At 48.6% G+C, this 27,439-nt stretch overlaps 2 protein-coding genes across 6 annotated transcripts in view; both read right to left on the bottom strand.

The window, feature by feature from the left end:
- LOC144116179 (HEAT repeat-containing protein 1-like) lies at positions 1-27,363 on the bottom strand. Of its 5 annotated transcripts, none has more exons than XM_077650896.1 (6): positions 27,224-27,363; positions 18,700-18,896; positions 15,513-15,641; positions 14,674-14,911; positions 4,581-4,626; positions 1-228 (listed from the first exon to the last, which is right to left on the bottom strand). In XM_077650896.1, exons 1-6 carry the CDS (start codon positions 27,237-27,239, stop codon positions 186-188), a joined length of 669 nt encoding a protein of 222 aa, XP_077507022.1. In that variant the 5' UTR covers positions 27,240-27,363; the 3' UTR covers positions 1-185. The 5 variants fall into 5 exon arrangements, with proteins under 5 accessions (XP_077507022.1, XP_077507021.1, XP_077507023.1 ...); XM_077650895.1 differs by lacking the exon at positions 27,224-27,363 and adding an exon at positions 25,927-26,056; XM_077650897.1 differs by lacking the exon at positions 27,224-27,363 and adding an exon at positions 25,927-26,048 and having other exon boundaries at positions 14,690-14,911.
- Positions 27,328-27,439, bottom strand: part of LOC144116177 (uncharacterized) — a 36,941-nt gene continuing 36,829 nt past the window's right edge. Inside the window, exon 13 of the mRNA XM_077650890.1 lies at positions 27,328-27,367. The gene's annotated coding sequence lies outside the window, so the exon portion shown is untranslated. The remainder of the gene's footprint in view (positions 27,368-27,439) is intronic.

The following is a 27,439-nucleotide window of genomic DNA, read 5'->3' as shown; positions in this document are numbered from 1 at the left end:
TTGACACAAGCAGGCATTTATTGCTACAGCAACAATAACGCCAGCTAGCAACAAAATACGCTAATGAATCGAGGTCGTTAAATTCACCACCAAGGTTACGAGCAAATGTTTACCCGCGCTAGGGCACGGTATTCTCCAAGGCCGGACGGGACGAGATGCAGGAGAACGGTCCTTCCCACGAAGCCTCAACCCGCAGGTGGTACGTCTTCTCCCGATAACGTTCTACAGCTGAAAAACACACAAAACGTGTAAGCAAGCATTAATGCTTGACAAATGACTCAAGATAAGCAATCTCATTTTTTGTCAAGGTAATAGATTCTTCTTCCTTTTTATGTTTTTTGTCGCCTGTTTCCATTTTACATTCTGTAGCGATCCCAATAAAATCCAGTTGAGAGAAAGTGCTCATTTGTGCCCCCTTTCTTTCACCGCCATCCTTTTTGCACTATTTTTCCAAAATGGAACTTGGAAATACCTTCCACCCTGCTCTACTCATCCAATTAACCTATACATGCACTACATTACCTTGACCTATATATTAACCAATATACGTCCTACATGTAGCACACTGTTTTTTTTTGTGCAGTAGCTCTAAAAATTAAAAAGCTTGCCTCGGCTAACGTACGTTCAAGAGCATCTAAACTTTTCTTGTGCCATTTCTGAAATTCGATCCCATTGACATTATATTTCTGCAAGAAAAACAGATAATTTTTGGGCGCTGCCATAAGAAAAGCACCATGCGTGATGAGAAATGTGATTTTAAAGTCGGTGTGAAATTTTTGAAGCTTTACCACAAGTAACAGGTGGCGAATTTGCATAGTATCCTACATTGCAGAACGGCTCAAAAGTCAGTGTTGAGAAAAATACTATCGCCGATAAAAAGATTCTGAATTGTGGACGTGAAATAAACACTTTATATCGAAAACTATTTTAATTCTTTCAAATTTCTGAAGTTTTGGCATATATGGGTTAAGTGCTAATTGTTTATTTTAAGGTATCACATTTCATGTTAGCACGGTTTTCGGTTTCATCCAAGTTGTAGAATTACTGCATCTGCACAAATAGACCCAGCCACGAGTATATGAAGGGGAAGTCTGATTCCATATGAAAACGAAAGCGCTGCGTGAACACGGCATTGTCTTCCACGGCCTCAGTGTCATTTACGAGGCAATAATTAAGCGTGCGCAGCAAAACCCCCCTCCCCTACTGCTGCTTTGTGCTTCACGCTGTCCAGTGCTGCTACTGTTCACCCCCCTTTTTTCCTTTCCGTTCACTGCTCAATTGCTGCCTTCCCCTTCTCAGCAGCTTTCTTCACATTCATAGCTAGCTTTTCTTTTTCCGTGCACAGCACATGCATTTCCTCATGGCCTCAAGGCCTTCAAAAGTTGGCTTCTGCTTGCAATCCTGAGAATGATGGTTAAGCCCCCAAAGAGCCCCACTGCACTGCAGCCGACTGTTAACCTTGAGATTATGCCGTTGCATGTCTGTTGCTCCAAGACGTTCTTGATCAGGGGTCTCAAAACACTCTCCCAGTTTCACCTTTTAGTGCCAGCTTCACGAGTCAGATTCATCGCCAGACTTAATTTACAAATGAAAGCGGCCAAAATGTTACGTCCATAGACGGCCCTCATTCTTTTTTTACTACTACTACTAGTGTGTGGAAAGGAAAAAAGGGCCCCTTTACGCAAGTTACCTTCTGGCAGACATCAGCTGCCTTCAAGGGGGCTTAAGGAGCAAGGTGCTGTACAACCCTTTCTCTCGGCAATAGCCTGCTCAACTTGTGTTTAACTTTTGGCACACCTATACGGTAGCCTACGGGTAATTCGGACTCCAATAATTCGGACTTGTAGGTTATTTCGGACCTCGACGAGGCACCGTCAGTCACTCCATAGAAGCGCGTACATATTCGCGACGGACATTTCGGACTTCAAAAGTCCGAAAGTTCGATTATTTGGACTAATTTCAGTCACCTGCTGCCCAAATCGGCAATCTTATTGGGTTTTCGGCGGCGAAAAAGGTGCCATCATGGATTGAGGTGGATTTACGCTGCAGTTGGATTAGCTTGACATACTTTCGGTACCTCATTGTTGCCAGTGGAGGTCCCTGCGATCTCTGACACTTCGAGGGGAAAAACAGCCCGACGACAAAACAGCACGTAGGAGTACAGTGCAGCACTGCTGTACAGGTGAACTATCATAGCCGTAACCGCAAACTGCAAATCAAAACACATGCGGCAGCGGCCTCCAGAGTTAGCGAGTGCTCATTTCACAGAATTGATTAGGAACGCAGTAGGGTAATAATTGCGATCTCAAATATTAGCTTTTTTATGGTGCGTAATGGAATGAATAACGTTTAAGTTGTTCTGGATGCATCGATTCTGCGGGTTGACCATCTTGGCACTGAATTCTGGCAAATATGCCCGACACAGGGCTCTGGGTGTACCAGAAGTTCTCATTCATCAAAATTTTCGGTGTTGTCAATTGAATCTTCAGCAATTTTGTTTACAGTGAGCTACAGGACCTTCATACACTCAAAATATTCGGCATGCGATGTTTAGTTTTAAAGAAAGCAGGATTGCCCGAGCCAACATTTTCAGGTTGCTTGGTGTCTAACCAGGACGCTGCCTACTGGTTGTACGAGGCTGACCAGCGGTTACTTTACTTTACGAAATGGGCTACACTGCTTACCAGAAAATTCATGCATCAGCGTGCATTTGTTGAGTCTAATTTTATACTGAGGCCCTTTTTCCACTTCCAAGAGAATTATCTCGAAGCATCAATTTTCGCCACATTTGACCACAGCTACTTTTTTCGCTTGAAAGCCAACCTTATTAAGACATCAATTTTCGCCAAACTTGGCTCTTCTGTACAGGAACCACAAGAAACTCCTAACACCACACACCTAACCTAACAAACACAGGTGGGAGTCTACTGAAGCAGAGTTGTAAAATGAACGCAGGGATTTCGTTTCACAAAATGTTTATTGCCAAATCGGGCTTGAAGAGTGGGAGTGTCCAGCCGAAAAAATAACAAAAATAACGAATTGGTAATATGCAAGTTTGCTTTATTATAAACAGCAAGGAAAGCTGGTCATAATTATACCGATGGGATGACTCCAGCTCTGACAGTAGTAGTAGTAGCAGTGTGAGGCATTTATTCAGCCAAGAGCTACAGGCTGAGCATATTTCTTGTAGATACTCGTAAAAAGAGAAGAGCTGCCAACTGCAGGGCTTCTTTTCAGGGTATTTAAAAATTACCAATAAAAAAAAGCTGCCCGAACTAAAATACTGACCTGAGGTGTTACTGACATCATCGTTTAAACTACTATAAGAACACGACTTCTTACTATAATGCCGTTATGTGTTCAAATCAAAGCAATGCCGTTGAATATTCTTTCACCGAATATGCACGGACTTCTCTAAACACATTACATAAGCAAGCAATATACAGCCAGCATCATGAAACCCCATGGAAACAGCAAGTGCACTGAGATAAACAACCCGGGGCATTTGCCCGCAGAACGGATGCTTGAGCCATTTTATCTCTCAGTTTCCCAGATTCTTCTTACATATAATACAGAAAGAAACTAGATAGTTGTAACCAAGCAAGCAAGGACTATTTAACCACTACTTCTGCTAAATTCACTGTTCACACAATGCTGTTACCGACCAGTGCCCAAAGCTGTTCCATGCAGCAACTTAAGTGTTAGAAATAAATAAATAAGCAACGCTGTTACTCAATGAATGAGCCTGCGCTGTTTCTTAATGAACCAGCAAAATGAGCTCTCGCTAACACCAAAGGTCGGTGCTGCATGAGTTGTGATTTACCACTTGCTGTTATGGCTATGATAGTTCACCACTCCAGCAGCTGCACCGTACTCCGATGTGCTGTTTGGTCATTGTGCTGTTTTTCCCCGCACTCTTCTGTCGTCATGCTGTTTTTTCGGTTTGCTGTATTGTCACTGTGCCGTTTTGTCTGGCATGCTGTTTTGATGCGTGCTGTATTTTCCCAGAGCTGCTTTGTCGCCATGCTGTTTTTTCCCTGTGCCGTTTTGTTGCTGCATCCTTTCTTTCCTTGCGCTGTTTTTTCGTGTCCCAGGCAAGCATCAGCAGCCAGTGAAGAGACACCAAACTCCAACATCTAATGACTTGTACCAAAAGCCCCAAAGTAGCATTAGGACATGAAATGCACTGCCATGCTGCAAACATGTGCTTAATACTCGTGTACACATACATAACTAGGTACAACCACTACCGATCACTTTACATATGAGCAAGATTAGATTAACATAATGAAAAGTGCAAGATGGAACTGCTGGCATTGCAAACAGACCACACAAAAAGAAAAACTATGCTAGCAGACTACATTCCAGAATAACAAGCCGTGCCAAGCATGCTTACAATCACAACACAAAACGATAAAACTCTTGTATCGTCTGATGTACCCTTCAAGTCATAACCTCTGAACCCATAAGCAATAAATCAATGTTGAAAACTAAAGATTCACTGGTACACCAACAAACCCATCAGAAAGAGATTACGAATTTCTATGAAACTTTGAAAGACAGATAAAGGAGCACCTTACCATGAGCACCTCAGGGTCAGTCTGAATTCCATTCTTCCACTCATATCTGCAAGAGAACATTTATTTTTTATTTAGTAACAAATCCTGATATCTCATGAAATGGGGACATTGCGGGAGTGGGTACAGAAATTTTGACATAAAACACAACATAAACATAAGAGTATGTACACGATTAGGTAATTCTGACACAAATTGCCAGACAGTTGATGTAGCATGCCATCAAAATTGTTGCGTAATTAAACTGCAAAGGCAAAAGAACATGGGAGAAATAAATTTCCTGGTTGATAATCTTGTGAAGAAGGATAATGCGTTCACAAATGCGTTGTGAATTTCAGCAAGGAAGCTTATACTAATACAGAGAGACAGACACAGCACTTTTGTGGTCCTTGCTATGTGCCATTTATGCACATATGAGAGTTCTTAACTTACCACCGTTTCAGTAACCAATGTCGTTTTGGCCGCAGCTCATATCCCGAAAGTTGCCACCACCACCGTAGCACCCAGAGAGCAATCGTTACAACAGTTTTCCTTTCCACGAACACAAGCTATTGCAACATTATGTAAACCTATTCAGTAAGATATCCATCAATATAAAACCAACTGCAGATTATGTACAGGCAGAAGTATCACAGTGCTGTTAAAGGCACAAACTCCTGAGTGAGCACACTACAAGCTCCGAAATAAGCTTTCTCAACCAAGAACACCACTCACATGTGCCAGGAAAGTGTGTGGGCATTTGTGCATCTAAAAAAGCGACAGCATGCAGAACAGTTTTATGCAAAGGGGTGCCTGTGGAGAGAGCAAAGCAACAGAAGAAATAAACGAGAAAAAAAGGAGTAAGGAAGATTACTGTGAAATTTAAGGAGCATATACGGAATATTCAACCGTGCTGTAGAAATCACCGGCCCCCATTCTTTCTTTTTGGATGGTTATTTCTGAAATCCCGTGAAAAGATTCGGTGCAAAGGTGAACTTGGTTGCTGACACCACGCTGTGATATTTGAAGCAGTAGTGCATTTAGATTGCATTGTTTTATTGACTGTGTTGATTGTACTGATTGTTTTATTGTATCGGCCTGCGTTTAGCTCAATTTGATACTTGAACCCACTACTATGTTGGTTTGGATTGAACCGACAATATGTACAAATACAGTCGAGCCCACTTATAACAGAGCTGATGGTCATGCGCATTCCGTTCGTTAGATCCCATGTTCGCAGTAAGTGGACTTTCCGTATAACAGACAGGAATATTTAGTCTGCCAAAAGCAGCAGTTCTTTTTTAAAAACTGCATTATGCGTGCCTACTTGTTCAAAGCAGTTCCTTCAGCAACTCTTTCCAGGCTCTCCAGGGTGGTCATCTTCTCCTCGCCTAGACCATTGCTGCCAGCAATCAGCTCTAGGGACAGCATTTTGTAGTGTGCAGCGTTGTGCTCGGTTCCAGAAGACGACGACATACCCCAGCATGCCCGGTCGTCGCGCGCAAATCATAATTCAATGGCTATGCGATCGAATCTCGGCGCTGTGCCTTCTTGGCTTGCTGGTGGCTCCGCTCCCTCCTGGCTAAACGAGTCTACTTAATAAATTTGCGGGCACCAGACATCTTCGGCTTGCATCTGTGACGCGCCTGCCACAAACTGGTGACTCCGGACTTCTAGCTGCCCCGCCTCTGTTAACAGACTGCGCCTGCATCAGCCTACGCCTACTGATGCACGGATTTTGAGACCTTGGCTGCCTTCAACGCCTGACACCGATGGCAACAGCCTCACTGCCTCGTCGCTTCTGTCGTCCTCGCCACCGGCCCTGCATGAGCACGTCTCCACACTCCAACTGCCCGAATTCTGGTCCTTGGATTCGGAACTCTGGTTCCTGACTACTGAGTCCAAGTTTCACCTAAGTGCATCACGTCTCAGAAAGACATGTATGATCATGTCATCGGTGCTCTCCCTCTTGTCACTGCTACGGTCGTCCGAGACATCACGCGCTCACCACCTGCTCATCGCCCTTGCGACCATCTACGAGCGGCGCTCATGTGGCGCATTTTTTGATCAGAGCAACATCGCCTGCAACACGTGCTTCAGGCGGAAGAACCGCCAGCAAGCCCACCGACCTCCTGCGTTGCATGATGCACTTGGCTGTTAACCATTCCCCGTCTGTAGACGCATCGCTGCTGCGGGAACTGTTCCTGCAACGCCTTCCTGAGCGTGTGCGCGAGATCCTTAGTGTGTCAACAGCAGACATCTCTTCACTGGCCCAAATGGCTGACCAGCTCATGGACGTCTTGCCTGCAGTTCAGTGTTCCTCGGCTCCTGTCTCATCGTCTCGATCAGCCACCGACGACTGCTTAAACCGGCTAACCGCCGCATTGCTGCGCTGAGCTGCGAGATTGACACGCTGCCTTCTGACAGTGCTGTCCTACGGGCCCATCACGCTGGCGGCTTATCCCAGTCTCGGCACTAAGAGGCACTCCGCAGGGAAGACCGGTCTCCCTGGTCTCATCGCCGCCGCTCATCCCATGCGCACTACTGCAATTTCTCAAGCAACCACCGTGCTTGGGATGTGCCGCTGTCGACAGCCCCGGACGACCTCTTCATGGCCAGCACAGAGGCAGGCCAGAAGGCTTCCACTGCTCCGACTTAACTGCGTTTCCAATCCCACTGTACACCGCAAGTAACGACTCCACCCACTGTGACCACAACTCCGTTACCTGTTCCACCACTCCTGCCTCCTGTCTTCTCACTATCCCACGCCTTCTCACTGGCTGTGACGCCTTCATCTTCTGCCGCTCCCACTGTTGCGGCGCCGCACGACCCACCTACTACTGATTCAAGCCCCTGTGCCAAAGCACACATACCTATTCCATCTCCCTCACCACCCGGTGAACATTTTCATGCTGCCCTTGCGCTGACGTCGCATACAGACTAAGTGGCGGTGACAGCCCTGTCCTCTCGTCCGCCTTGCACCGTTGGTTCCCTTCCACTGCTCCCAAATGTCCCGACCTGCGAAGACGGTGCGGCTTCCGCAGCATCCTCTCTGCTTACCACAACGACCATGCTGCGGCTTGTCACCTTTACTGGCCCCCACCTGGTCTGTCCAACAGTATAGGACGCATGCACTACAGTGACCCTGTCTGGGCCACGGCCGGCACACTACAGGCCGCTTTCGCTGCGCTATTGTTGCACTGGCACGTCACCTGTCCATAGCACCCTTTCGATGCCCTTTGTCTCCGCGGTGGCTCTTCTGCTCCTTTCCACTCACACTCGGACACCCGGCATCAAGTGCGTCTGCCTTTGACCTCACCGCCTCTTCCTTGGCCATCACGATGCAGCCTTGGCCGCCCGCCCCCAGGCCTTTACCGGCAGCTCCACCCGGCCTCGTTCTCGCTTTGCCATCGAACTTTAACTTACATCCCGTTCCACCATGCATACCACCTCGCTGTCCCACTACCATATCGCTCGTCTCCCTCACGACTTCCTCGCTAGGGGGGGTGGGGCCTTGTAGCATGCAGCGTTGTGCCCGGCTCCAGAAGACGACATAACCCAGTATGCCCGACAGGCGCGCGCAGATCGGATCTCGGCGCTGCATCTTCTCCGCTTGCCGGTGGCTGCGCTCCCTCCTGGCTGAACGAGTCCTCTTAATAAATATGTGCACTCCAGACACCTTCGGCTTGTGTGCCATATTATATTCGTGGTTGAAGCACCCATGGCAGCTGGTGGCAGATGAGCCAGATTTACCAGAATCCTAGTGGTAGAGGAGTGCTCGTACTACAGACATTCAGAAGCTTCGTCAAAGTATACAGCTCTGCGATGATGTTGCCTGCAGGAATGCAGTCATCCATGGAAACATGAGGCCAGCTATACATCAACAACGCATTGCCACAAATCTACATGCATCTGAGCATAAGTGTTTTTGAGCTCTTCATCCATCCTTCCTAGGTCCATGCAGTGACGGAAGTAGTGCAGCGCTCGTGGCACACAACGTATCAGCTACATTGTCCACTGTCTGACGCTGCCTGCACGTAGCAACAGCATAAGAAATGGATCTGACTGGGCAGGAGATGCATACCATGTGACCAGCATGGCCAGCAAGGCATTCAAACTTCTGAAATCGGTGCGGTTAGTTGATTCGCGGCCATGGGCAGTAGCTTCACTTGCAACAATTCCTTTGTCTCGCGTTCACCGTGCTCTCGCTTCTACTTGAGATGCTTTGCCCATCCAGCAAACATGCAAGCAAGAAGGGTTTTCTGGCGGGCTAGTTGGTGCTTCTTGGTCATGATTAAACTGCATGAAAGAACGGGGACAGACATAAGAAACACGTACACACACAAAGCTGGAAGTCTGCACTCTGTGTGTGTACATGTTTTTTTTGTCTGTCCCCATTCTTCCGTGCAGTTTAATCATGAACGCAAGCAATGGTTGCCCTTGTAGGCTGTTGGTGCGAGCTTGGATGACGGTTACTTGCTCTACCAATGGCTTCTTTTTATTGCTTTTTTGGGCCGACATGCTCTTTCTGAGGCACTGTCGAGAGATGAGAGATCTTCTTCGATCTCTGTGCTTGCTGGAAGTGCGCCCTCAACTTCGGGGAGGAGAGTTCACAATAACGAGCGATAAGGCCAAAGTTGTTCATTGTACAGTTGAACATCGTTATAAGAAACACTGATATAGCGAATTATCGGCTATAGTGAACTAAATTCGAACTTTGGTTGGCCATGCTTCATTTTTACGACATTTACTGTTTTATAACGAAACTGAAAAAGCGAGATGCGCCGTGATATTGGCGGTGACAAAGAAATATTTGGTTTACGCGAGGCTCAAAACGATAAAGGTAGCATAAAAAAAGCAAAACAAATATTGGAAGCCAATTCACAAGTACACTTTTTTTTATCGTTTCAAAAGGTTGCAGAAAGTTTGGCGGCCTGGCATATAAATTGCACGTTTTACTGGTCGCGCCACCTATGAAAAGAGCGCAAAAACTCTTATAGCTCATATGACGACAAAGGGCCGAAGGGCGGCGCCACTTGTCCAGCGGTGAAGGCAAGCCCAGCAATACTGGCAACGAAGCGGAAGGTGGTCTCGCTCGAGAAAAAACTGCAGATATTGAGAGCTGTGGACAGTGTCCGCAAGAAAAAGGGTGTTGCCATGGAGTTCAGCGTTCCCCTAAGTACCTTATCCACCATTTTGGCCGTAAGAAAGAAGATTGAAGGCAACACCGAGGACGCTATAAAAGCTGACCGTAAGCGAGTTAGGCCTTGCCATCACCCGGACGTGGATGTGGCTTTGCTTTCATCGCTTAAAGACATAAGGGCACGAAACTTGCCAGTGTTACGAGCACTTCTTCAAACGAAGGCCAACAGCGTGGCCTGAGCACTAGGGCATGACGATTTCCATGCAAGCAGCGGTTGGCTGCAACGTTTTAAAGACAGACACGAGATCGCATGCCAGATGTCTGGCGAAGGGTCTGCTCTCGATGTGGAGACATGTGAAAAGTGGCTAGAGAACTTCCCGCCTCTGCTCCAGGAATACGACGAGTGCAACGTGTACAACGTCGACGAAACCGGCGTGTTTTTCACGTTGTTGCCAGAGCGGTCACTGGCAGTAAAAAACGAAACCTGCCATGGAGGCAAAAATAACAAAGACCGGGTGACGATTGTCGTTGCAATGAACATGGACAGCTCAGACAAAAGACGGCTCACCGTTATCGGCAAGCCTGCACGTCCGAGGTGCCTGAAGGGCGCCTGTAATTTGCAGGTTGCTTACTTGTCTAACAAAAAAGCCTGGATGACGGCCAAGCTTTTCGAAGACTGGTTCACAGCTTTCAACCAGGACATGGAGAGGCAGCACAGGAAGGTCCTGTTGCTCTTGGACAATTCTTCGGAGCACAAAGTCTCGATCGTGCTGAAGGCAGTTCATTTGGTGTTCCTGCCACCAAACGCAACTTCTGCTTTGCAACCAATGGACAAGGGCATTATCCGTTTGCTCAAGTGCAATTACCGGAAGCGTTTGGTGATGCAAATGGTTTTTGATATCGATCGATGCTGATCAACAACCATCAACATCAAGTCGACACTTTAAATGTTGTACGGATCACAGAATGAGGTGAGGCAGTCAACAATAAGGAACTGTTTCGCGGATGCCAGTTTTGTTTTGCCTGCCATAGAAGACAAAGTTCAGCCTAAAAACCTGGTAGAGCTGGACAGAACTTGGAATCAACTGGGACTTCCAGGCATCACATTTGACGATTTTGTTTCGGCGGATGAGAGCTTGGCCGTGGCACCTGAGCTGATGAATCAAGAAATTGTGGATCGCGTCGTGGTCCACGCGGATAACAGCAGCAGCGATAGCGAAGGTGACAGTGAACGTGATGGACCACCGATAAGCAGTGCTGATGCCATGGACATGGCCAGGAGGCTGAAAGGCTATTTAGAAAAACTGCGGGCAACCAAAACTGCTGAAGTAGAAAAGGCCCTCTTGTGCATGGACACTGCAGAAAACTTTATTCTGCTCAGTGCTTTGAAGTGAAAAGCCACCAGACGAAGACCAGATCCTTCTTCAAATAAACGAACGCATACCCGTTTTGCCGAACAAACCTTGTTTTTTTGTAATTCGACTTTCCCATACTTCGGTCTATTTTGTTTGAAATGCCACAATCCACAAGGAGGGAGGTAAGGATTACCTTGTTTATAGAGGGTTCGAAGCCCAGAATAATGCATTTTAGTATTTAGAATATTTGCGCGAGCCAAATTGTAGATTTGTCAGAGGCGATATTAATGTATACTGTTACAACGAATATCGGACATAACGAACTAATTTACGGTCCTGATGTTACTTTGTTATAACGAGGTTCGACTGTATCTGAAACGAACTGCCACTGTCCTAATGCATATTTTCACAGTAGCAATGCACTTGTTTGTAATAAGCAGGCGCTCATTATATCTGAGCAGTTATAACTGAGCATGACTGTAAATAAATATCAAATGTTTACAATAGCTGTGCCCAATGCACATGCCAAGTCGGATTAGCTACACTGTACCATACACAAAAAAATTTCTGGCTACATGCCTGCCGTGTGGTGCTGGGATGCGCTGTCCTGGACAATGATGACGAGGCCGTGATTTCAATGAGCGTGCTGGTGACAGATGTGGATTACAGCTATGCGTCCCTTTCCTGGTGGGCAACCTCTTATTCACTTCTTGCGTTGTGTTTGTATACAGTTGTGAAGGAAGGCTAAATACCCTTACAGCTGTTGAGCACATCACACAGCAAGAATTCATCTGCTTTTCTTATGTCAACGAAAAGCATTGTTCTCCACTAAAACGAGAAACTGACAATAAAGGGGCATTAGGCAATAATAAATCAGCTGTTCTGCTGTGGTATGAGGCACTTAGCATCCTGCATCACGATTTAAGGGGGAGACGGCTCTTGTAGGCAAAAAAAATCTCGAAAAAAAATCGATTTTTCAAAAATAGAATTTTCAAAATCTGCAGCTGTTTATTTACCAGCCTGTGAATTTTACAATCTCCAGAGCCAATATTTGAGCTGTAAAATGAGTAGAAAACTTGGATCCGAGCTCTCTCTCGGCCAATTTTCGCTCAACTACAAGGGTTCTTCCACGATATGCTTTATCGTTTCACTGCAGTGATCGGTGCCATCTTGGTCTCATTTCGAAGAGCTGCTTTTCGTTTTGAATTTCGCGCAGTTGCTCTCTTTTATGCTTATTGGGTGAGGGTGAAAATGCCCCCAAAAACCAGTTGCAACGCGCAATGCTATTCGCTAGTCGGTGCACGTGACAGAAGGCTGCTCTCTAATTGGCTGAAGGGCTTCGTATCGTATGCTGGAAGTGCCCGTTGAGCGCAAGCGGTAGCCATCTTGTCAAGGTGTGTTCGCTAGTGCGTCTCGCAACGATGTCAACGCTGGCGACAAAGTTTGGCACAACTCACAAAGATGGGAAAAAGAGGAAAAAATCACTCGTTAGCAACCTGAAGAAGAGCGCCACGGTCATCTCGAGCATCGCGGACACCGCAAGCGCCATGGATACGCCTCCGCCAGCGGATCGGGAGGTGCTGACCGAGCTAGGCCTAACTGCGGCGCCGGTCGCGGAAGCCTCATCGGGCAGTGGTCGTGTTCGTCATGATACCCCAATGCTGCAAGCTTGTGAGATTGAAGAAAAGGGCAAGAAAGCTCAGGAGAAACTTCAGCAGACGATGCATCAGCAGCAGCAACAGAGCGCAAGGCAGCTCTTCAGTGGAATGGGAGACTCCGCAACTGCCCCACTCGGCGACAGCTTCTCCATCGTCAGGTTGCGTTTGGTGAACGAGATGCTGGCATCAGTGAAGTGCAAAGTATGTAATGGCGACGTGACGACTGAAAAATCCGACAGAGAGTACGGCCTCGCCACCAAACCGACCCTGACATGTGGGAACTGTGGCGAAATCTCATCGCAATGGAGTTCGCCGCGTGTGGAGACCGACCGGACAGTGAGCCCGTTCGTGGTGAACATCCTCGCCGCGCCTGCAATGCAGTCAACGGGGAACCAGCGTGCCCCGTTGAATGACATATTTTCGGTGATGAATATATCCCACTGCGGTCTGCATTCAAAAACTTGGCAGAAATACGTCAAGAAAGTTGACGCCCGTGGTGGACCATGCGGCTCAAATTGACTTCCGAATGTGCGCGATCAGTTCAAGAAGTTCACATGGAGTTGAATCTGCAGAAAATCTGCAGTGTACACTGAAAAAGCGCCATTTTAATCACTCTGGTCAGACAGACTACATCCCAGGAGGCTATTACGTGTCTGCTAGTGCCAGTTTGTGAATAAAATTGAAGTACTTTGCCATAAACAACACTTCGTTTGATTTTGCTGTTTTTCTCAAAATGAAAATTTTGGACTCATAGCAAATCCTGAACTTCCTAAACTAAATATCTCGGCGTCTATGGCAGATAGAACCACAATTCCTTTTTTAGCACATAGCCATATGTGTAGACTAGGCAATGTTGGGAGCAGAATTTGTAATTATTGTTCAGAAATTTTTTAATTTGCTCAAGTTTTTGACTGCAAGTTAGGCATTTTTTGTAGTTTGAGTTTCAATGTCTTTTAAAACTACCTATGATGGTAAAATTAAAAACTGTTTCCAGCATTTCATCCCTTTTTGTTTCTAGAACCTAACCAAGTGCTATTTATGAACGTTTATAATGTGCTTTTTCTCTTAATTATTCTTATTAATGAGAGCATGTTAATTCAGTGTACCTCAGGAACTAATCAGCCTATCCTGATACCAATGACATTTTTGGAATCAGCACAAAAAACTAGTCAAGGGTGTTTCAGTTCATAAACTTTAGTGCAGAAACAAAAATTTTTTCTTTAAGAGCAGTCTCCCCATTGAATAATCAGGAAACCTCCCTCATCGGATCTGCTCTGCAGAAACAGACGTCCATCACGGACTTTTTCGCAAAGAAAAAATTTACTGTTTTGACAAGCAACTGTCTTTAAAGCTGTGGTCCACTTACTACGAACTTCGGGATATAACGAACGGACGCCGCGTGGCGCTCATGTTTGTTATAAGCGGGCTCGACTGTATTGAAGCCCGAATTACCCGTCGGCTACTGTACATCAAAGACGCTTGCAAGTGCTCAAGTAAACATTTTCAGAAACATCGATTATGACTCTAAACTCTGCACCCCTCATGTTTTTGCTGACAGTTCTAATGTTAGGCAGCTTCTGAATATTTTCTTTAAGCAGACATGACAGACAAGACAGATTTCGGTGAGAGGGAGAAGAGTGTCTTCACATTTTTAAGCCCTTAAAGAAATGAAACCAGGCCCAACCCAAGCTGCGTCACTTTTCCACTACAGGTGCGAATATTGAACGAGTACATGTGTCTTTTTTTGCACATACGCACATTGTCTAAGTGGAAAGCGAGTTATCCAGGTGGGAAGCGCAAGACAGGTTTTCCAGCTGATCAGCACACCGACGGCATTGACCCCACCAGTCCTTTTACGTATGGCATCAAGACTGCCAGAACTGAGACCCCGTTAATTAAGGTGTTGAGCAGGCAAAGGCATGACAGCATGAGGAAAACTTAAGGTGCCGAGAAGTACCAACATCTGACAAAAGTCACCTCATCCACGTCCGTGCCACCCATCTTGGTGACTTGGTGCTCTGCCATCTGGGCAGCTAGGATCCAGAGGTGATCCCCAGCGCCAAGGGTTGTGGCTAGCTTGGCAAACAGTGACAGCCACCAGTGCTCAGGAATGTCCGGAAATGGGCCCACAAACACTCGCGTCACCGATGCCACTGCGCTCTCTGCGGCCTCAGCTGACTTGCTCTCTCCAGTGCAGGCCTGCACAGGCAAGATGGCACAATGATTACATAAATACTCACAAGGTAGAGCTACCTGCCACAGTAAAATACTCGACGCAGGCACCACCTCATTCATATGCAGATCTACTTGAAGTGAGTTGTGTGCTATGGCATGTTTTAAAAATGATTTCATGACACGGTGTATATCAGTGCAAAAGCTGACATTGCTATTACAGAGATTGTTAAATGCTCTGAAGTGGAAGTGTCTATAAACAAATGAGTTAGGCCTTCATCACTATAGGACAATCATTAGCACAACTTTGGCCTCACATCAAACTTTAACACAGAGGCCACTTTAGTTTCTGCCGACGAGCATAGTCCCACATAAGACACCACAATGTCCACACAAATTTTCTTACTACAGCATTCGACTTCACTAGCTGCAGACCAAGGTTACTAAAGCCCAACATGCCTGAACAAATTCAAAGTGAAGTAAGGTTATTCATATGCTATGCAAGCAGTGTCGACAAGAGCACAGTTGACTGAAAGCATCAAGTGCATCCATTTCGGGACTAATCAACCTATTCGCACGAATCAGCTGTTTCAAGCCAGAGAGTCCCAAGTGGTGAGCGATGACCTACTTGCAGCAGGGCGGGCACGACAGTCTTGACGGTCGGCATGACCATCTGGAAGCTGCAGTTGTCGACCTGCCACAGAAGGCTGGCCCCCTTGTAGGTGAACACTGAGGTCACGTTGTGCAGAACCTCCTTCTGTGGGCGCACCAGCAAGGCATATCATTGCTCAGACATCATAACCAGGGGCATGCAAATACTAATTTCTTTTTATGAATCAAACACAAATAGAAGAAGAAAAAGTCTTCAAATATAGCAAATTTTTCAGCGCGAAAAAATTTTAAGAAAAGTAATACCGTATTAACTCGAATGTTACGCGACAGCAAATGTAACGTGGGGGTGACTTTACAAGCTGCTCAGCAGGAAAAAATGAAACCACGAATGTAACGCCAGGCTTAATGACGCAAAGCAAAGTACCTTTAACAAACATCGTGGCCAACATGTTTATTCATATTCCTTGCTTTCGGAGGGCGAGTTCTCGGAAACAGAGTCCTCCTTTTCGCTATTGATGTCTCCTGGTAACTTCTGCCTTATCGATGTTATTCACCGCAAGAGAGAATCCATTCCTCTTCATGAATGTTTGGGCCCACCCAAGAGATGCTCTGAACCTCCCATTTCCCGAGCAACATTAACTTTTCAACTGATCAGCTCAACACTGACCCCATGAGACAGCTGCGCTGCTGGCTAATAAAGTACGTCACTTTTTTCTCTAGCTCGACGTGATGGCCATGGTGAGGCCCACGAAATCCTTTGCACTTGGGCTCACATTTAAAAAGCCCCTCCCGCTGCAGCCGACCTCCGCGGATGGTTGACTCATTGAGGTCAAGTCTTCGAGCGGGTTTCGTAAATTATTCTCATGCGAGACGCAACTTCTATGCTTTACACATGATCTTCATTTCATTCTTAACCGGGGTTCCATAGCTGACTGTATACAGTAGCCGACGGGTAATTCGGACTTGTAGGATATTTCGGACTTCGATGAGGCACCGTCAGTTGCCCTATAGAAGCGCATACATATTCGCGATAGATATTTCGGACTTCAAAAGTCCGAAAGTTCGATTTTTCGGACTAATTTCAGTCGCCTGCGGGCAAAAGTCAGCCATCTTATCAACTTTTCGGTGGCGCAAAAGGCGCCATCTTAGATTGAGGTGGATTTATGCTGCAGTTGGCTTGGCTTGACACACTTTCGGTACCTCATTGTTGCCAGTAGAGGTCCCTGCGATCTCTGACACTTCGAGGTGGCAGCCGGATTGTCATCGCCGCCTACTTGCGTTTGTCACCGACGTCGTCGCGGGCAGTTATCGCTTGTCCGATACATTGAAAATTGGTTGTTGGGAAGGAAATTGTGCAGGAGCTATCTCACATATCGGTAGGAAAGGGTAAAGGAGGGACTGAGAGAAGAAAGGAAAAAAAAAGGTGCCATAATGGAGGGCTCCGGAATAATTTCGACCACCTGGGGATCTTGAACGTGGACTGACATCACACAGCACACGAGCGCCTTTGCGTTTCGCCTTCATTGAAACGTGCCCACCACGGTCGGGTTCCAACCCACCCCCGGATCAGTAGCCGAGCGCCCTAACCACTGAGCTACCGCGGCGCGTCTCATACGTTCACCATTCGCCGTTTCATCACCTGGGTTTCTCTGACCGCGTTGACCGAGTGACGCTCAGTCTTCACGAAGTTACATCTGTTCACCGTTTTCTGATTGCGTCCGGCGGTTCCGCCGCTTTGAAAGAAAAGTGCCTTATCTTTGCGTGTGTTTAACGAGCGATGTGGTGCACACTCGGATTGTGGACAACATGGCCCCGCCAGGTCCGTCAAAGAAGTGTGGGAAGTATTCCAACTAAATGCGGTGACCTTGCTGTCTAGCGAGTACTGTGAAAGCACAACCTTGGCGCAAATACGGGCGCAAATCGTCGCCAGCAAGAGAAATTTTCCGCAAGGTAAAATCAGCGACATTTTTAAGCCGATTTCATCTCAATAAAGTGATTTTTTTGTACTTCACGGATTTTTTGGACTACAGTAAAAGCTCGTTAAATCGAATTCCACGGGGCCGCCAGGCCAGTTCGAATTAACCAAAATTCGAACTAATGAAAGTGAGCAAAAATGGACGCGTTTGATGCCCGGAGGGCACGAAATATATTTATTTAGCAAAACAATCTGTTATCTTTTGCTTTTTCTCTTCGAGGGCTACCGTAGTCACTCGGTCTTCTAGAAGACAAAATTATTTCTGTCTCGAAAGCGGTGAAACCATCCTTCGGAGGCGACAAAATCTTCCACATTCATGCGCAGGGCGAAATCGGCCGCCTTCGCCATGATAATTGGGCCGCTCAGTGGAATGTCTGCGCTTCTCATTTCCTTCACCCACGTGATCACAGCGGTCTCAATTTCCGGATACTTGGCTAATCGGAGCCTTTTTCTGTTGCTGGCGAAATCTTCGGCTTCGTAGGCATCCTCGATGGCCTTCCTATTTCGGACGTATGTCGACAACGTGCTTGGTGGAATCCCGTGCTTTTTCGCGATTTACTTTGCTGGCCTTCCGTTCGCCCACCTTGCGTAAAATCGCCACTTTCTCCTTCACCGTCTTGGACCAGTATTTCCCACGCAAACACATCTCGCGGACACAAGCTCACAGCAAGCGGCGTGCAAAACGAGGGCTAAAACACTAAAACGTCGTTCCTTGAAGCAGTCGCGGCAGGAAAGACTGGTTAGTACTTGTTCCAGCACCCTAGCAGCGCCCCGATGGTTGTGCCATCTATGGTTCTGCCGTGAAAGCTTCCAACGATGGTTTTCAACAGCGGCGCTTGGCGGCGCGCAGTTCGAATTATGGGTGGCGGCGCCAATTTTTGAGTGAATTAACGAGCTGTTACGCACATAGACTTCTATGCACTGCAGACCGGACCACGATGACTATTTCGAATTATCCAAAATTTCGAATCAACGAGTTGTGAATTAACGAGCATTCACTGTATTCAATTATTCGGACCATTTTTCGGGTCCCTTCGAGTCCAAAAAATCGGTAGGCGACTGTATTTGTCAACACACAGGGTTCCACTGCTATGCCCAACAAGTGCATGCAACCTCTGCTGCCGTCACAAACAGCCACTGTGGAATGTAGCCACTGGAAACCCTGTACTGCACAAAACTGTCAAGACAGCAAAAAGGAGCGGCGGCAGTGGCACTGCATTTCACTCACGGGGTAGTGGAGGGCGGCAAGGCTGAGCAAGCCCAGGACAAGCTGCTGGGCCTGGGCACTCTGGGAGATGCGCAGGCACTTGACCAGGGAAGCAAGTTCGTGGCGGGGCGCCAACAGGCCATGCGCCTGCAGGGCCGTCAGCACGCACTGGTGCAGGTATGTACTCGACATGGGGGGACATGCCCAGCTCCAGGCTTCTGCACCACAGGGAAGAAGGGAGAGGAAACATTTATTACCCCATCGCCCGTTGCTACCAGCTGTAGTGCTCACAAGATTTGTAAGATGTGATAGCAACAGCCTGTTATTCACTCGTTGTTTCACAGCGATAGCTGTTAATGAGAGGACCCTCCAAATCCGCAATGTTGGCGTAGACATTCCCACAACAAGGTAGGAAAAAAGGAAGAAGGAAATTGCAGCTGCTGCATAGCAAGAGCAAGAGGGAAGCACTGCACTGCAGAGGCACAGCGCAGAAAGTAAGGCACCTGGAAGCTGCACAGCGGCATAATGCAGAGGTTGACAGCAACAACATGGCATGGAGGGAGGGTATGAGTCCCCAAGGCATAACACAAGACAGCACTGCACTCGCAGCACAGAGTGAAGACAGGCATGGAGCAGTTACCATATTTACTCAAATGTAACGCGAGTTTTTTTACCGAAAGTAGAAAGGAAATGTCACCCCCTGCATTACAATCGAATACCAGGTTTAAAAATGCTATGAAGAGCACCAAAAATGCTATGAAGAGCACCAAACACACACTATTAAAATCATTTCATGTGTCAAACGTGTGCGTTGATCGTACTGGTCATTCGAAATCACGCACTCCAATTCGCCGGTCAACCAGTACGCGAACCACAGGTCACAACTACTAGGACAAAGTGGCAACCTAATCGCAAACGCAAAAAAAAATGACCAGTGAGAACAAGCCAACAAGAGTCGATGCCAGCTAGAGGCACTGGCGCGATGAGAGGGCGCCACCTCTTGACGAATGCTTGCAACCTGTAACGAGGTTGTGTGGCCTCCATGACCGCAAAATGAAACAGCCATCTCGGAGGCACCGAGCGCTCGCAATCACCGCCAAGACACCAGCAAAGGAGCGAGCGATCCCACCGCCATCTGTCTGTTAATCCTTGCAACTGATGCAGAAGGGTGGCCACGTGACTGACAGGCAGCAGGGCATGGAGCAGCGCGCTTTGTTCGCTCTTTCTCGTGTTTGGTGCCAGTGCGTGTAGTTGTGCGTTTGTGCTTTGAGTCTTAGGCCATCAAACGGTCGAGTTGTCTTCAAGCGGAATGGCGTGCTCATGTGCTCAGTATACAGCTGGCTTCAAGCGCAACGCTATTCTGCTTGCTGAGAAAGTGGGAAATTCAGCGGCTCCAAGACGTCTGGACGTCAACGAATCAACGTTCAGGGGATGGAGGAAACATCGCGAGGAATTGTTTAACTGCAACAGCCTGCGAAAAGGCTTTCCGAGGCCCAAGAAAGGCCGCTTCCCGGAGTTGGAGCATCGCCATGCAGAGTTCTTTAGCGAGCAACGTTCCCGACTAGTTGGAGTAAGCATTGAAATGCTTCAGTGCAAAGCACAGGAGCTTGCGCGGGACACGGTTTTGGCCCAAAACCAGTTTAAGGCATCACGAGGCTAGGTGCAGAAGTTTATGCGAAGGGCCGGGTTCTCCCTTCGACGCACAACTTCTATTTACCAGAAGCTGCCCGGGGACTTCGAATCAAAACTTCCGAGAGTTCCAGCGCTACGTCCTCGATCTTCGTCGCTCTACCAACATGTCACTTGGACATATCGGCAATGCCGACCAGACCCCATGTATCTGGACATGCCTATGTTCAGAACAGTGCACAAGTCTGGCGAGCATGAAGTTCGCCTTAGAAGCACAGGCAACAAAAAAAGATCGGATTACCGTTATGCTGGCATGTTTGCCTGACGGCCGCAAGCTCCCTCCATTCATCATTTTTCGCCGGAAGACGATCCTGAAGGAAACTTTCCCGAAAGACGTTATTGTGCGCTGTCACGAAAAAGGTTGGATGGACTCGAATCTTGTCATAGATTGGATTCAAAGCGTGTGGGACCGAAGGCCAGGCGCATTGCTGCATCCGGAAGCAATATTGGTTCTGGACTCTTTCCGAGGTCACCTGACACCCGGCGTCAAACAAAAGCTACAGCGTGACCAAACGCATCTCGTTGTTATACTGGGTGGCATGACCTCCATTCTCCAGCCTCTGGACGTTTGCAAGAACAAGCCCTTGAAGGATCGCTTGCGACAGTTATACTGGGAGTGGATTGAAAGCGGATCAACAACAACACCTGCAGGCAGGCTGAAATGCCCAAGCGCATGTACCGTTGCCCGCTGGGTTTCAGCAGCCTGGTAAGGGCTGCCTCATGATTTGGGCTACCGCGCATTTAAGAAATGCTCAATTTCAAATGCTCTACACGGAAGCAAGGACGACCTGCTGTGGGAGGCAGCTAGTGACAAAGTAGAGTCAAGCTGTGATGATGACAGTGACGGCGACAACTGCCGTGAGGATGACGGTGTATAGGAATGCCTGTTTGGCTTGTATTTCAATAATGTTGTCTTTGACCCTCAGAACTGTGCGATGTCGGTTCCTCGCGTCACATTCAGGCTCTTTCGGTTTTTCTGTCGCACGCCCGAAGTCTACCCTCGCGCTACAATCATAGTTTTCTTTTTCCCCTTTTCACACCCTAAAAGTTGACCCTCACGTTACAATCGTGGTCGTGTTACATTCGAGTAAATACAGGATATAGCACAGCATGACGGGTATTGTTGGGTTCTCGCGTTAAATAGCATAGCGCAACTGTATGCCAGTTATTTCTTTCTCAAAACATTGACAGATCCCCAGCGCCGCAGGGTGCCCACCGGTGTTGCAAATGGGTTGCAAGCCCCAAGGGTAGCGTTGGCCTGGCGGCCTGGGGCACAGCTGGAAGCATCCGAAGGTCCTGGCAAAGGATGAGTCGACTGCCAACAGAACAACTTGTTTATTCTGACATCGCAAAAGAGCAGCCGGTCAGGGCGACCACGTTACTCGATGAAAGAAATCGAAGTCTCTCTTTGGCGTCCGGGGCAGCTGCCTTTATACCCTCGGAGTCGAGGGCAAGAAGGAACGGCTCAGGATGAGGCGCCCGATACGGCGACGCTCGGACATGTTCAGACGTGACGTGCGCGTCCGCCGGGCCGGCGCCGGTCAGACCTCCTCGCCTCCCAGTTGGGGAGCTCCTCTCCCCGGCTGCCGCGCTTTGACAAGCGTGGGCACCAACATGCACACGCACACACGAAGACACGTGGCATTGAAACCTGCCTGGACGCGCTTGGCGGGAGGCGTTGCGGCAGCGATGAACGGGTCAAAATGACCGCCACTTTGAACGAAGCCCCGGCGTCCATTGCATCCGCGCCGGCTATACCGCGCGTCGTAGGCGAAACGTAACAGACCGCCCCGCCGCGAGAAGGAGATCCCGATGGTCAGGGGACTGCATCCGCTGTCCGGAGGGGTGTCGCTCGATGAAGCTCGTAATCGAAATCGGTCGTCCCTCGGCGTTGCTTGAGCGCAGAGCACAGAGAAGGCCTCGTTCTCAGGTTCAGGCTCACACAGGACACTGCAAAGTGACTTCGGGAGAGTTTCCACTTTTGTTCTCGTTCCCAGCAAGCGTTAGAACTACGCCGAAACGCAACCGCTCAGTCAGCAAGCACGAGACAACCCTCACTAAGCTCTGCCAGGCTCTTTCCCCTTTTATACTACTGCCTAGTTCCTTACAGTAGTCAAGCAGCACTCAGAACGCGTTCACAAATGGGAAAATTGCACTAGAAAGCACGTCATCACTATGAAACACTAAACAAAAGCAATATGTTAAAAATCCTGCCTCAGGAAGAAAACATCAGTAACAAACAACTTTGAAGCGGATTCCTACGTTAGGGGCCTCGACTTAAGCCATCGGCGTTACCGTTGAGACTCCCCTTTTTGTAACGCACCTCAAAGGAATATTGTTGCAAAGCGAGGCTCCAGCGCAGGAGGCGGCCATTTTTGGGAGAGATGGTCTGCAGCCATTGGAGAGGGCAGTGATCCGTCTCAATGATAAACCTCGAGCCGGCTAGGTAGCATGACAATTTCTGAACGGCCCACACGAGACACGCACACTCTTTCTCGGTGGCGCTGTACACCTGCTCACGACAGGTCAGCTTACGACTAGCATACAGGACAGGGTGTTCCACTTCTCCATTTTCCCTTTGGCACAGTACAACGCCCATGCCTCACTCACTAGCATCGCATTGAACAACGAACCCTTTTGTGTAGTCTGGCGATCGTAGCACAGGCTGGCTTGTTAGGGCGCTCTTTAGGGCGCTAAAAGCTCTTTCCTTTGTCTCGCCCCAGACGACTGTTTGGGGCTCTGTTTTTCTTAGAGCATCCGTCAGGGGAGCCGCAACATCGGAGTACCTGGGGATGTACCTCTGATAGTAGCCGGCGACACCTAAGAACGACCGAATATCGGTCTTCGTGCGCGGTTGCGGGAAGTCTCGCACAGCGGCCACCTTTATTTCAGAGGGGCGGCGACGACCCTGTCCAATCACGTGACCGAGGTAGACAACCTCGGCCTGTGCTAATTGGCACTTGGGAGCCTTGACTGTCAAGCCCGCTTCGCGCAGGCGGGTTAGCACTGCCCGCAAGTGTGCCATATGCTCAGACCAGGATGCGGAGAATATCGCTACGTCGTCTAAATACGGTAAAGCGAATTCTTCCTGTCCCCGCAACACTTTGTCCATGAGGCTTGAAAAGCAGTATGGCGCGTTCTTCAAACCAAAACTCAAAACTTTAGGACAGAATGTTCCCATTGGTGAAATGAACACCGCATACCTACTAGCCTCTTCTGTAAGTGGAACCTGCCAATAACCCCTGACAAGATCTAGGGTGGAAATAAACTGAGCGCTACTAACTTCCTCAAGGCGCTCCTCGATGTTAGGGATCGGATAAATTTGATCCTTAGTGATGGAATTAAGCCTGCAGTAGTCGACGCAAGGACGAGGTTCCTTGCCCGGTACCTCAACTAAAATCAAAGGGGAGGTATAATCACTCTCACCCGCCTCAATAACACCGAGCTGTAGCATTTTCTTTACCTCAGCCTCCATAATATCGTGCTGGCGGGGTGACACCCGGTACGCCTTGGATCGTACTGGCTCTGGGGAGGTAAGTTCTATATCATGAGTAAGGACAGAAGTCCTACCAGGCCTCTCAGAGAACTGACCTTGAAACTCTTGTAAGAGTTGGTGTAGTTCGGTTTTCTGCTCAGGCGACAGCGGTGCTTTACTGAGTAAGTCACTAATGACCTGATCGGTGTCTTCCCTGTTCGTCACTGAGCTTAGTCCCGGAAGCTCGACCGGAAGCTCTTCTAACTTTCCCGTGTCGGGCATTTCCTCTCCAGTACCTGGTGCCTTCAACGGTACAGGCTCAATTTTATTCAGGTCGGACGTGCTCTGAATATCAGCTTGCTGCGCCTCCGACCCTTTCTCATTGTTCGACAACGTCGGCCCCGCAACTACCGCCTTTGCAGCGAGCTCCCGAACTCTCGATCTGGTTAAGGCGTGAACGCTAGCCTCACCAAACAAAAGCCCCTTCTCGCGCAGGAGGTGATCGGACCTGTTCGAAAATAGGTACGGGTACTGGGGGGGCAGCATAGATCACACTACGGCCTCCGTCTCAAGTGCTCCGAAAGGTCCTTCAATAAGCACTTTTGCTACGGGCAGACACACGCTATGAGCTTCCACGGCTTGCTTGATCCATGCGCACTCGCCCGTGAACATATCGGGTTCTATGTAAGAGGGGTGAACTACATCTATTGTAGCTGCGGAATCACGAAGCACTCGGCACTCTTTCCCGTTCACGAGGAAGTCTCACATGTAAGGCTCGAGAAGCTTCATGTTCTCGTCAGTGCTACACAATGACAAACACACGACTTTTCTTTTTGTTTCTGGACACTGCGCCGAAAAGTGACCCGGCTTCTGGCACGTATAACACACGCGCGCTTGCCTCGTCTCGAACCGCTTTCTGCGTTCGGCTTCGGCTGCCGCCGTCTCCTTACGTTCGGTCGGACTGCTTTCACTCGCATCCGCACTACGTGTGTCCCCCCTTGCTCTCATGGGTGTGAACTTCGGCCTCTCAGACTTGGAGCCAAATTCACCCTTTTGACCGTCCTTAGCTCCGCGAGCCCGACGCGTCACAAACTCCTCGGCTAGCTTGGCGACTTTAGCCACTGTACTAACGTCTGGCCTATCCAAGACCCAGTACCGCACGTTCTCAGGTAACCGACAATAATACTGTTCCAGCCCGAAACATTGCAGAATTTTCTCGTGGTCACCAAACGCTTTCTCTTCTTTGAGCCACTCCTGCATGTTTGACATAAGCCTGTAGGCAAACTCTGTATATGACTCACTTCTGCCTTTTTCATTTTCCCGAAACTTCCGACGGAACGCCTCCGCTGACAGCCTGTACTTTTTTAGCAGACTCAATTTCACTTGGTCGAAATCCTCTGCCTCCTCTCTCTTCAAGCGAGCAACTACGTCGGCCGCCTCGCCGGGTAACAAAGTGAGCAAGCGCTGTGGCCACGTTTCCCGAGAGAACCCCTGCTTCTCGCACGTTCGCTCAAAGTTAACCAGGAACAAACCAATGTAATCTCCAAGCTTAAACGGCCGCATCAGGTCAGTCATTTTGAACGATACTCGTTCTCCTGCACCGTGTGCCTGACTTCCATTACGAGCGCGTTCCATCTCTACCTCGAGACGCTTCATTTCCAAAGCGTGTTGACGGTCGCGCTCTTCTTTCTCTTTTTGCTCTTTACGTTCGCGCTCGTCTTTCTCTTTATCTTTTTGTTCTTTACGTTCGCGCTCGTCTTTCTCTTTTTGCTCCCTCTCCTCAATGGTCTCAAGGCATTCCGACAGCTCGTCATCCTCAGCCTCCAACTCAAGAATAGCCCTTAGCAGTTCTGGTTTTCTGAGTTTGTCTGAGACATCCAGACCCAACTCTCTTGCAAGCTCCAGCAATTTCGGTTTGCGCAACGACTTCAAATCCATGGCTGCTCCGAATGCTGCTTTCTCTACTGCCTACTATTGTCTTGCCGCAAACTAACCCGGCAGCAACGACAACCACAATTACCAGCTCTGTTTCTGACACTAACAAAAGCCTGGCAAAACTCAGAAGAAGAAAGTCCCGCACTCACCAAACCTCGCAGCCAAGAATTCAGCGCAGTCGTTCCGCTGCAGGCAACCAGTCATCACACAGGGCTCGTTGCACTGCTCCCGGATGGTCGTTGTGCTGCTCAGCATACAGTTGACCGCATATCTTCGCTGCTGGCCTCCGTTGTCGCGATCTCACCGCTGGCAACCAGTTGTTGCAAATGGGTTGCAAGCCCCAAGGGTAGCGTTGGCCTGGCGGCCTGGGGCACAGCTGGAAACATCCGAAGGTCCTGGCAAACGATGAGTCGACTGCCAACAGAACAACTTGTTTATTCTGGCATCGCAAAACAGCAGCCGGTCAGGGCGACCACGTTACTCGACGAAAGAAATCGAAGTCTCTCTTTGGTGTCCGGGGCAGCTGCCTTTATACCCTCGGAGTCGAGGGCAAGAAGGAACGGCTCGGGATTAGGCGCCCGATAAGGCGACGCTCGGACATGTTCAGACGTGACGTGCGCGTCCGCCGGGCCGGCGCCGGTCAGACCTCCTCGCCTCCCAGCTGGGGAGCTCCTCTCCCCGGCTGCCGCGCTTTGACAAGCGTGGGCACCAACATGCACACGCACACACGAAGACACGTGGCATTGAAACCTGCCTGAACGCGCTTGGCGGGAGGCGTTGCGGCAGCGATGAACGGGTCAAAATGACCGCCACTTTGAACGAAGCCCCGGCGTCCGTTGCATCCGCGCCGGCTATACCGCGCGTCGTAGGCGAAACGTAACACCGGTGATGCAATGGATACAAGCTTTCCCCAGGCCTGGTGCTCAGGTTCTTTAGGGTGAAATGCTTGGGAAATGGGCCTTTGATCCCACCTTGAGTAGAAGGAAAATACCTTGTGCCATGGCGCTCTTTGGCCACAGATGCCCTGGCGCCATAAAGAATCCATCATCGTCAAATCACTAAGCACAGAAGCAGAGACCTCTTAAAAAGTTTCCCAATGTGTCCATTGCACAAGAACTCCTCCAAGCTACATGGTTTCAGGACACAAAGGGTGTTAACAAAGCAGTTCTCTATCAATGCCAAGAGAGTGAGGGTTTATTGACTTGAAAGGCAGAGAGGTTGGCCTGAAAGATATCTGGCCTGCTACTCTGCACTGGGGAACGGGAAGAAGAGAAAAAAAAGGGTCACGATGGGGGGTGATGATGATAAGAGGAGGCAGATGAAAAAATGTATTAAAAAATGCACACTTTCTAACATCACAAACGTGAGACAAGATCCGTGTCACTTAAAAGTGTTGTCAATGCCAATGTAATGCAGCAAGTGAACAAGGATATGCAATGACTCTACCTCTTGAGCAGCGCATAAAGTGGCCCAACCAGCAGCATGACCTCTTCGATCGACTTTCGGCTCTGGATCATCTCCAGCAGGATGATGACGCGCTTCCACTGTGGAGACTCTGCTGGGTCCTGTTCTTCTGAAGCATCCATGAGCCTGCCAGCAGGCGAAAGCAGGAACACAGATTTTTGCGAAAGCAGATGGGATTCAAACACTACGAAGTTGCTA

This window comes from Amblyomma americanum, chromosome 1, assembly GCF_052857255.1.
Source record: "Amblyomma americanum isolate KBUSLIRL-KWMA chromosome 1, ASM5285725v1, whole genome shotgun sequence".
NCBI lineage: Eukaryota > Metazoa > Arthropoda > Arachnida > Ixodida > Ixodidae > Amblyomma > Amblyomma americanum.
This window is presented reverse-complemented; position numbering and strand designations above follow the sequence as displayed.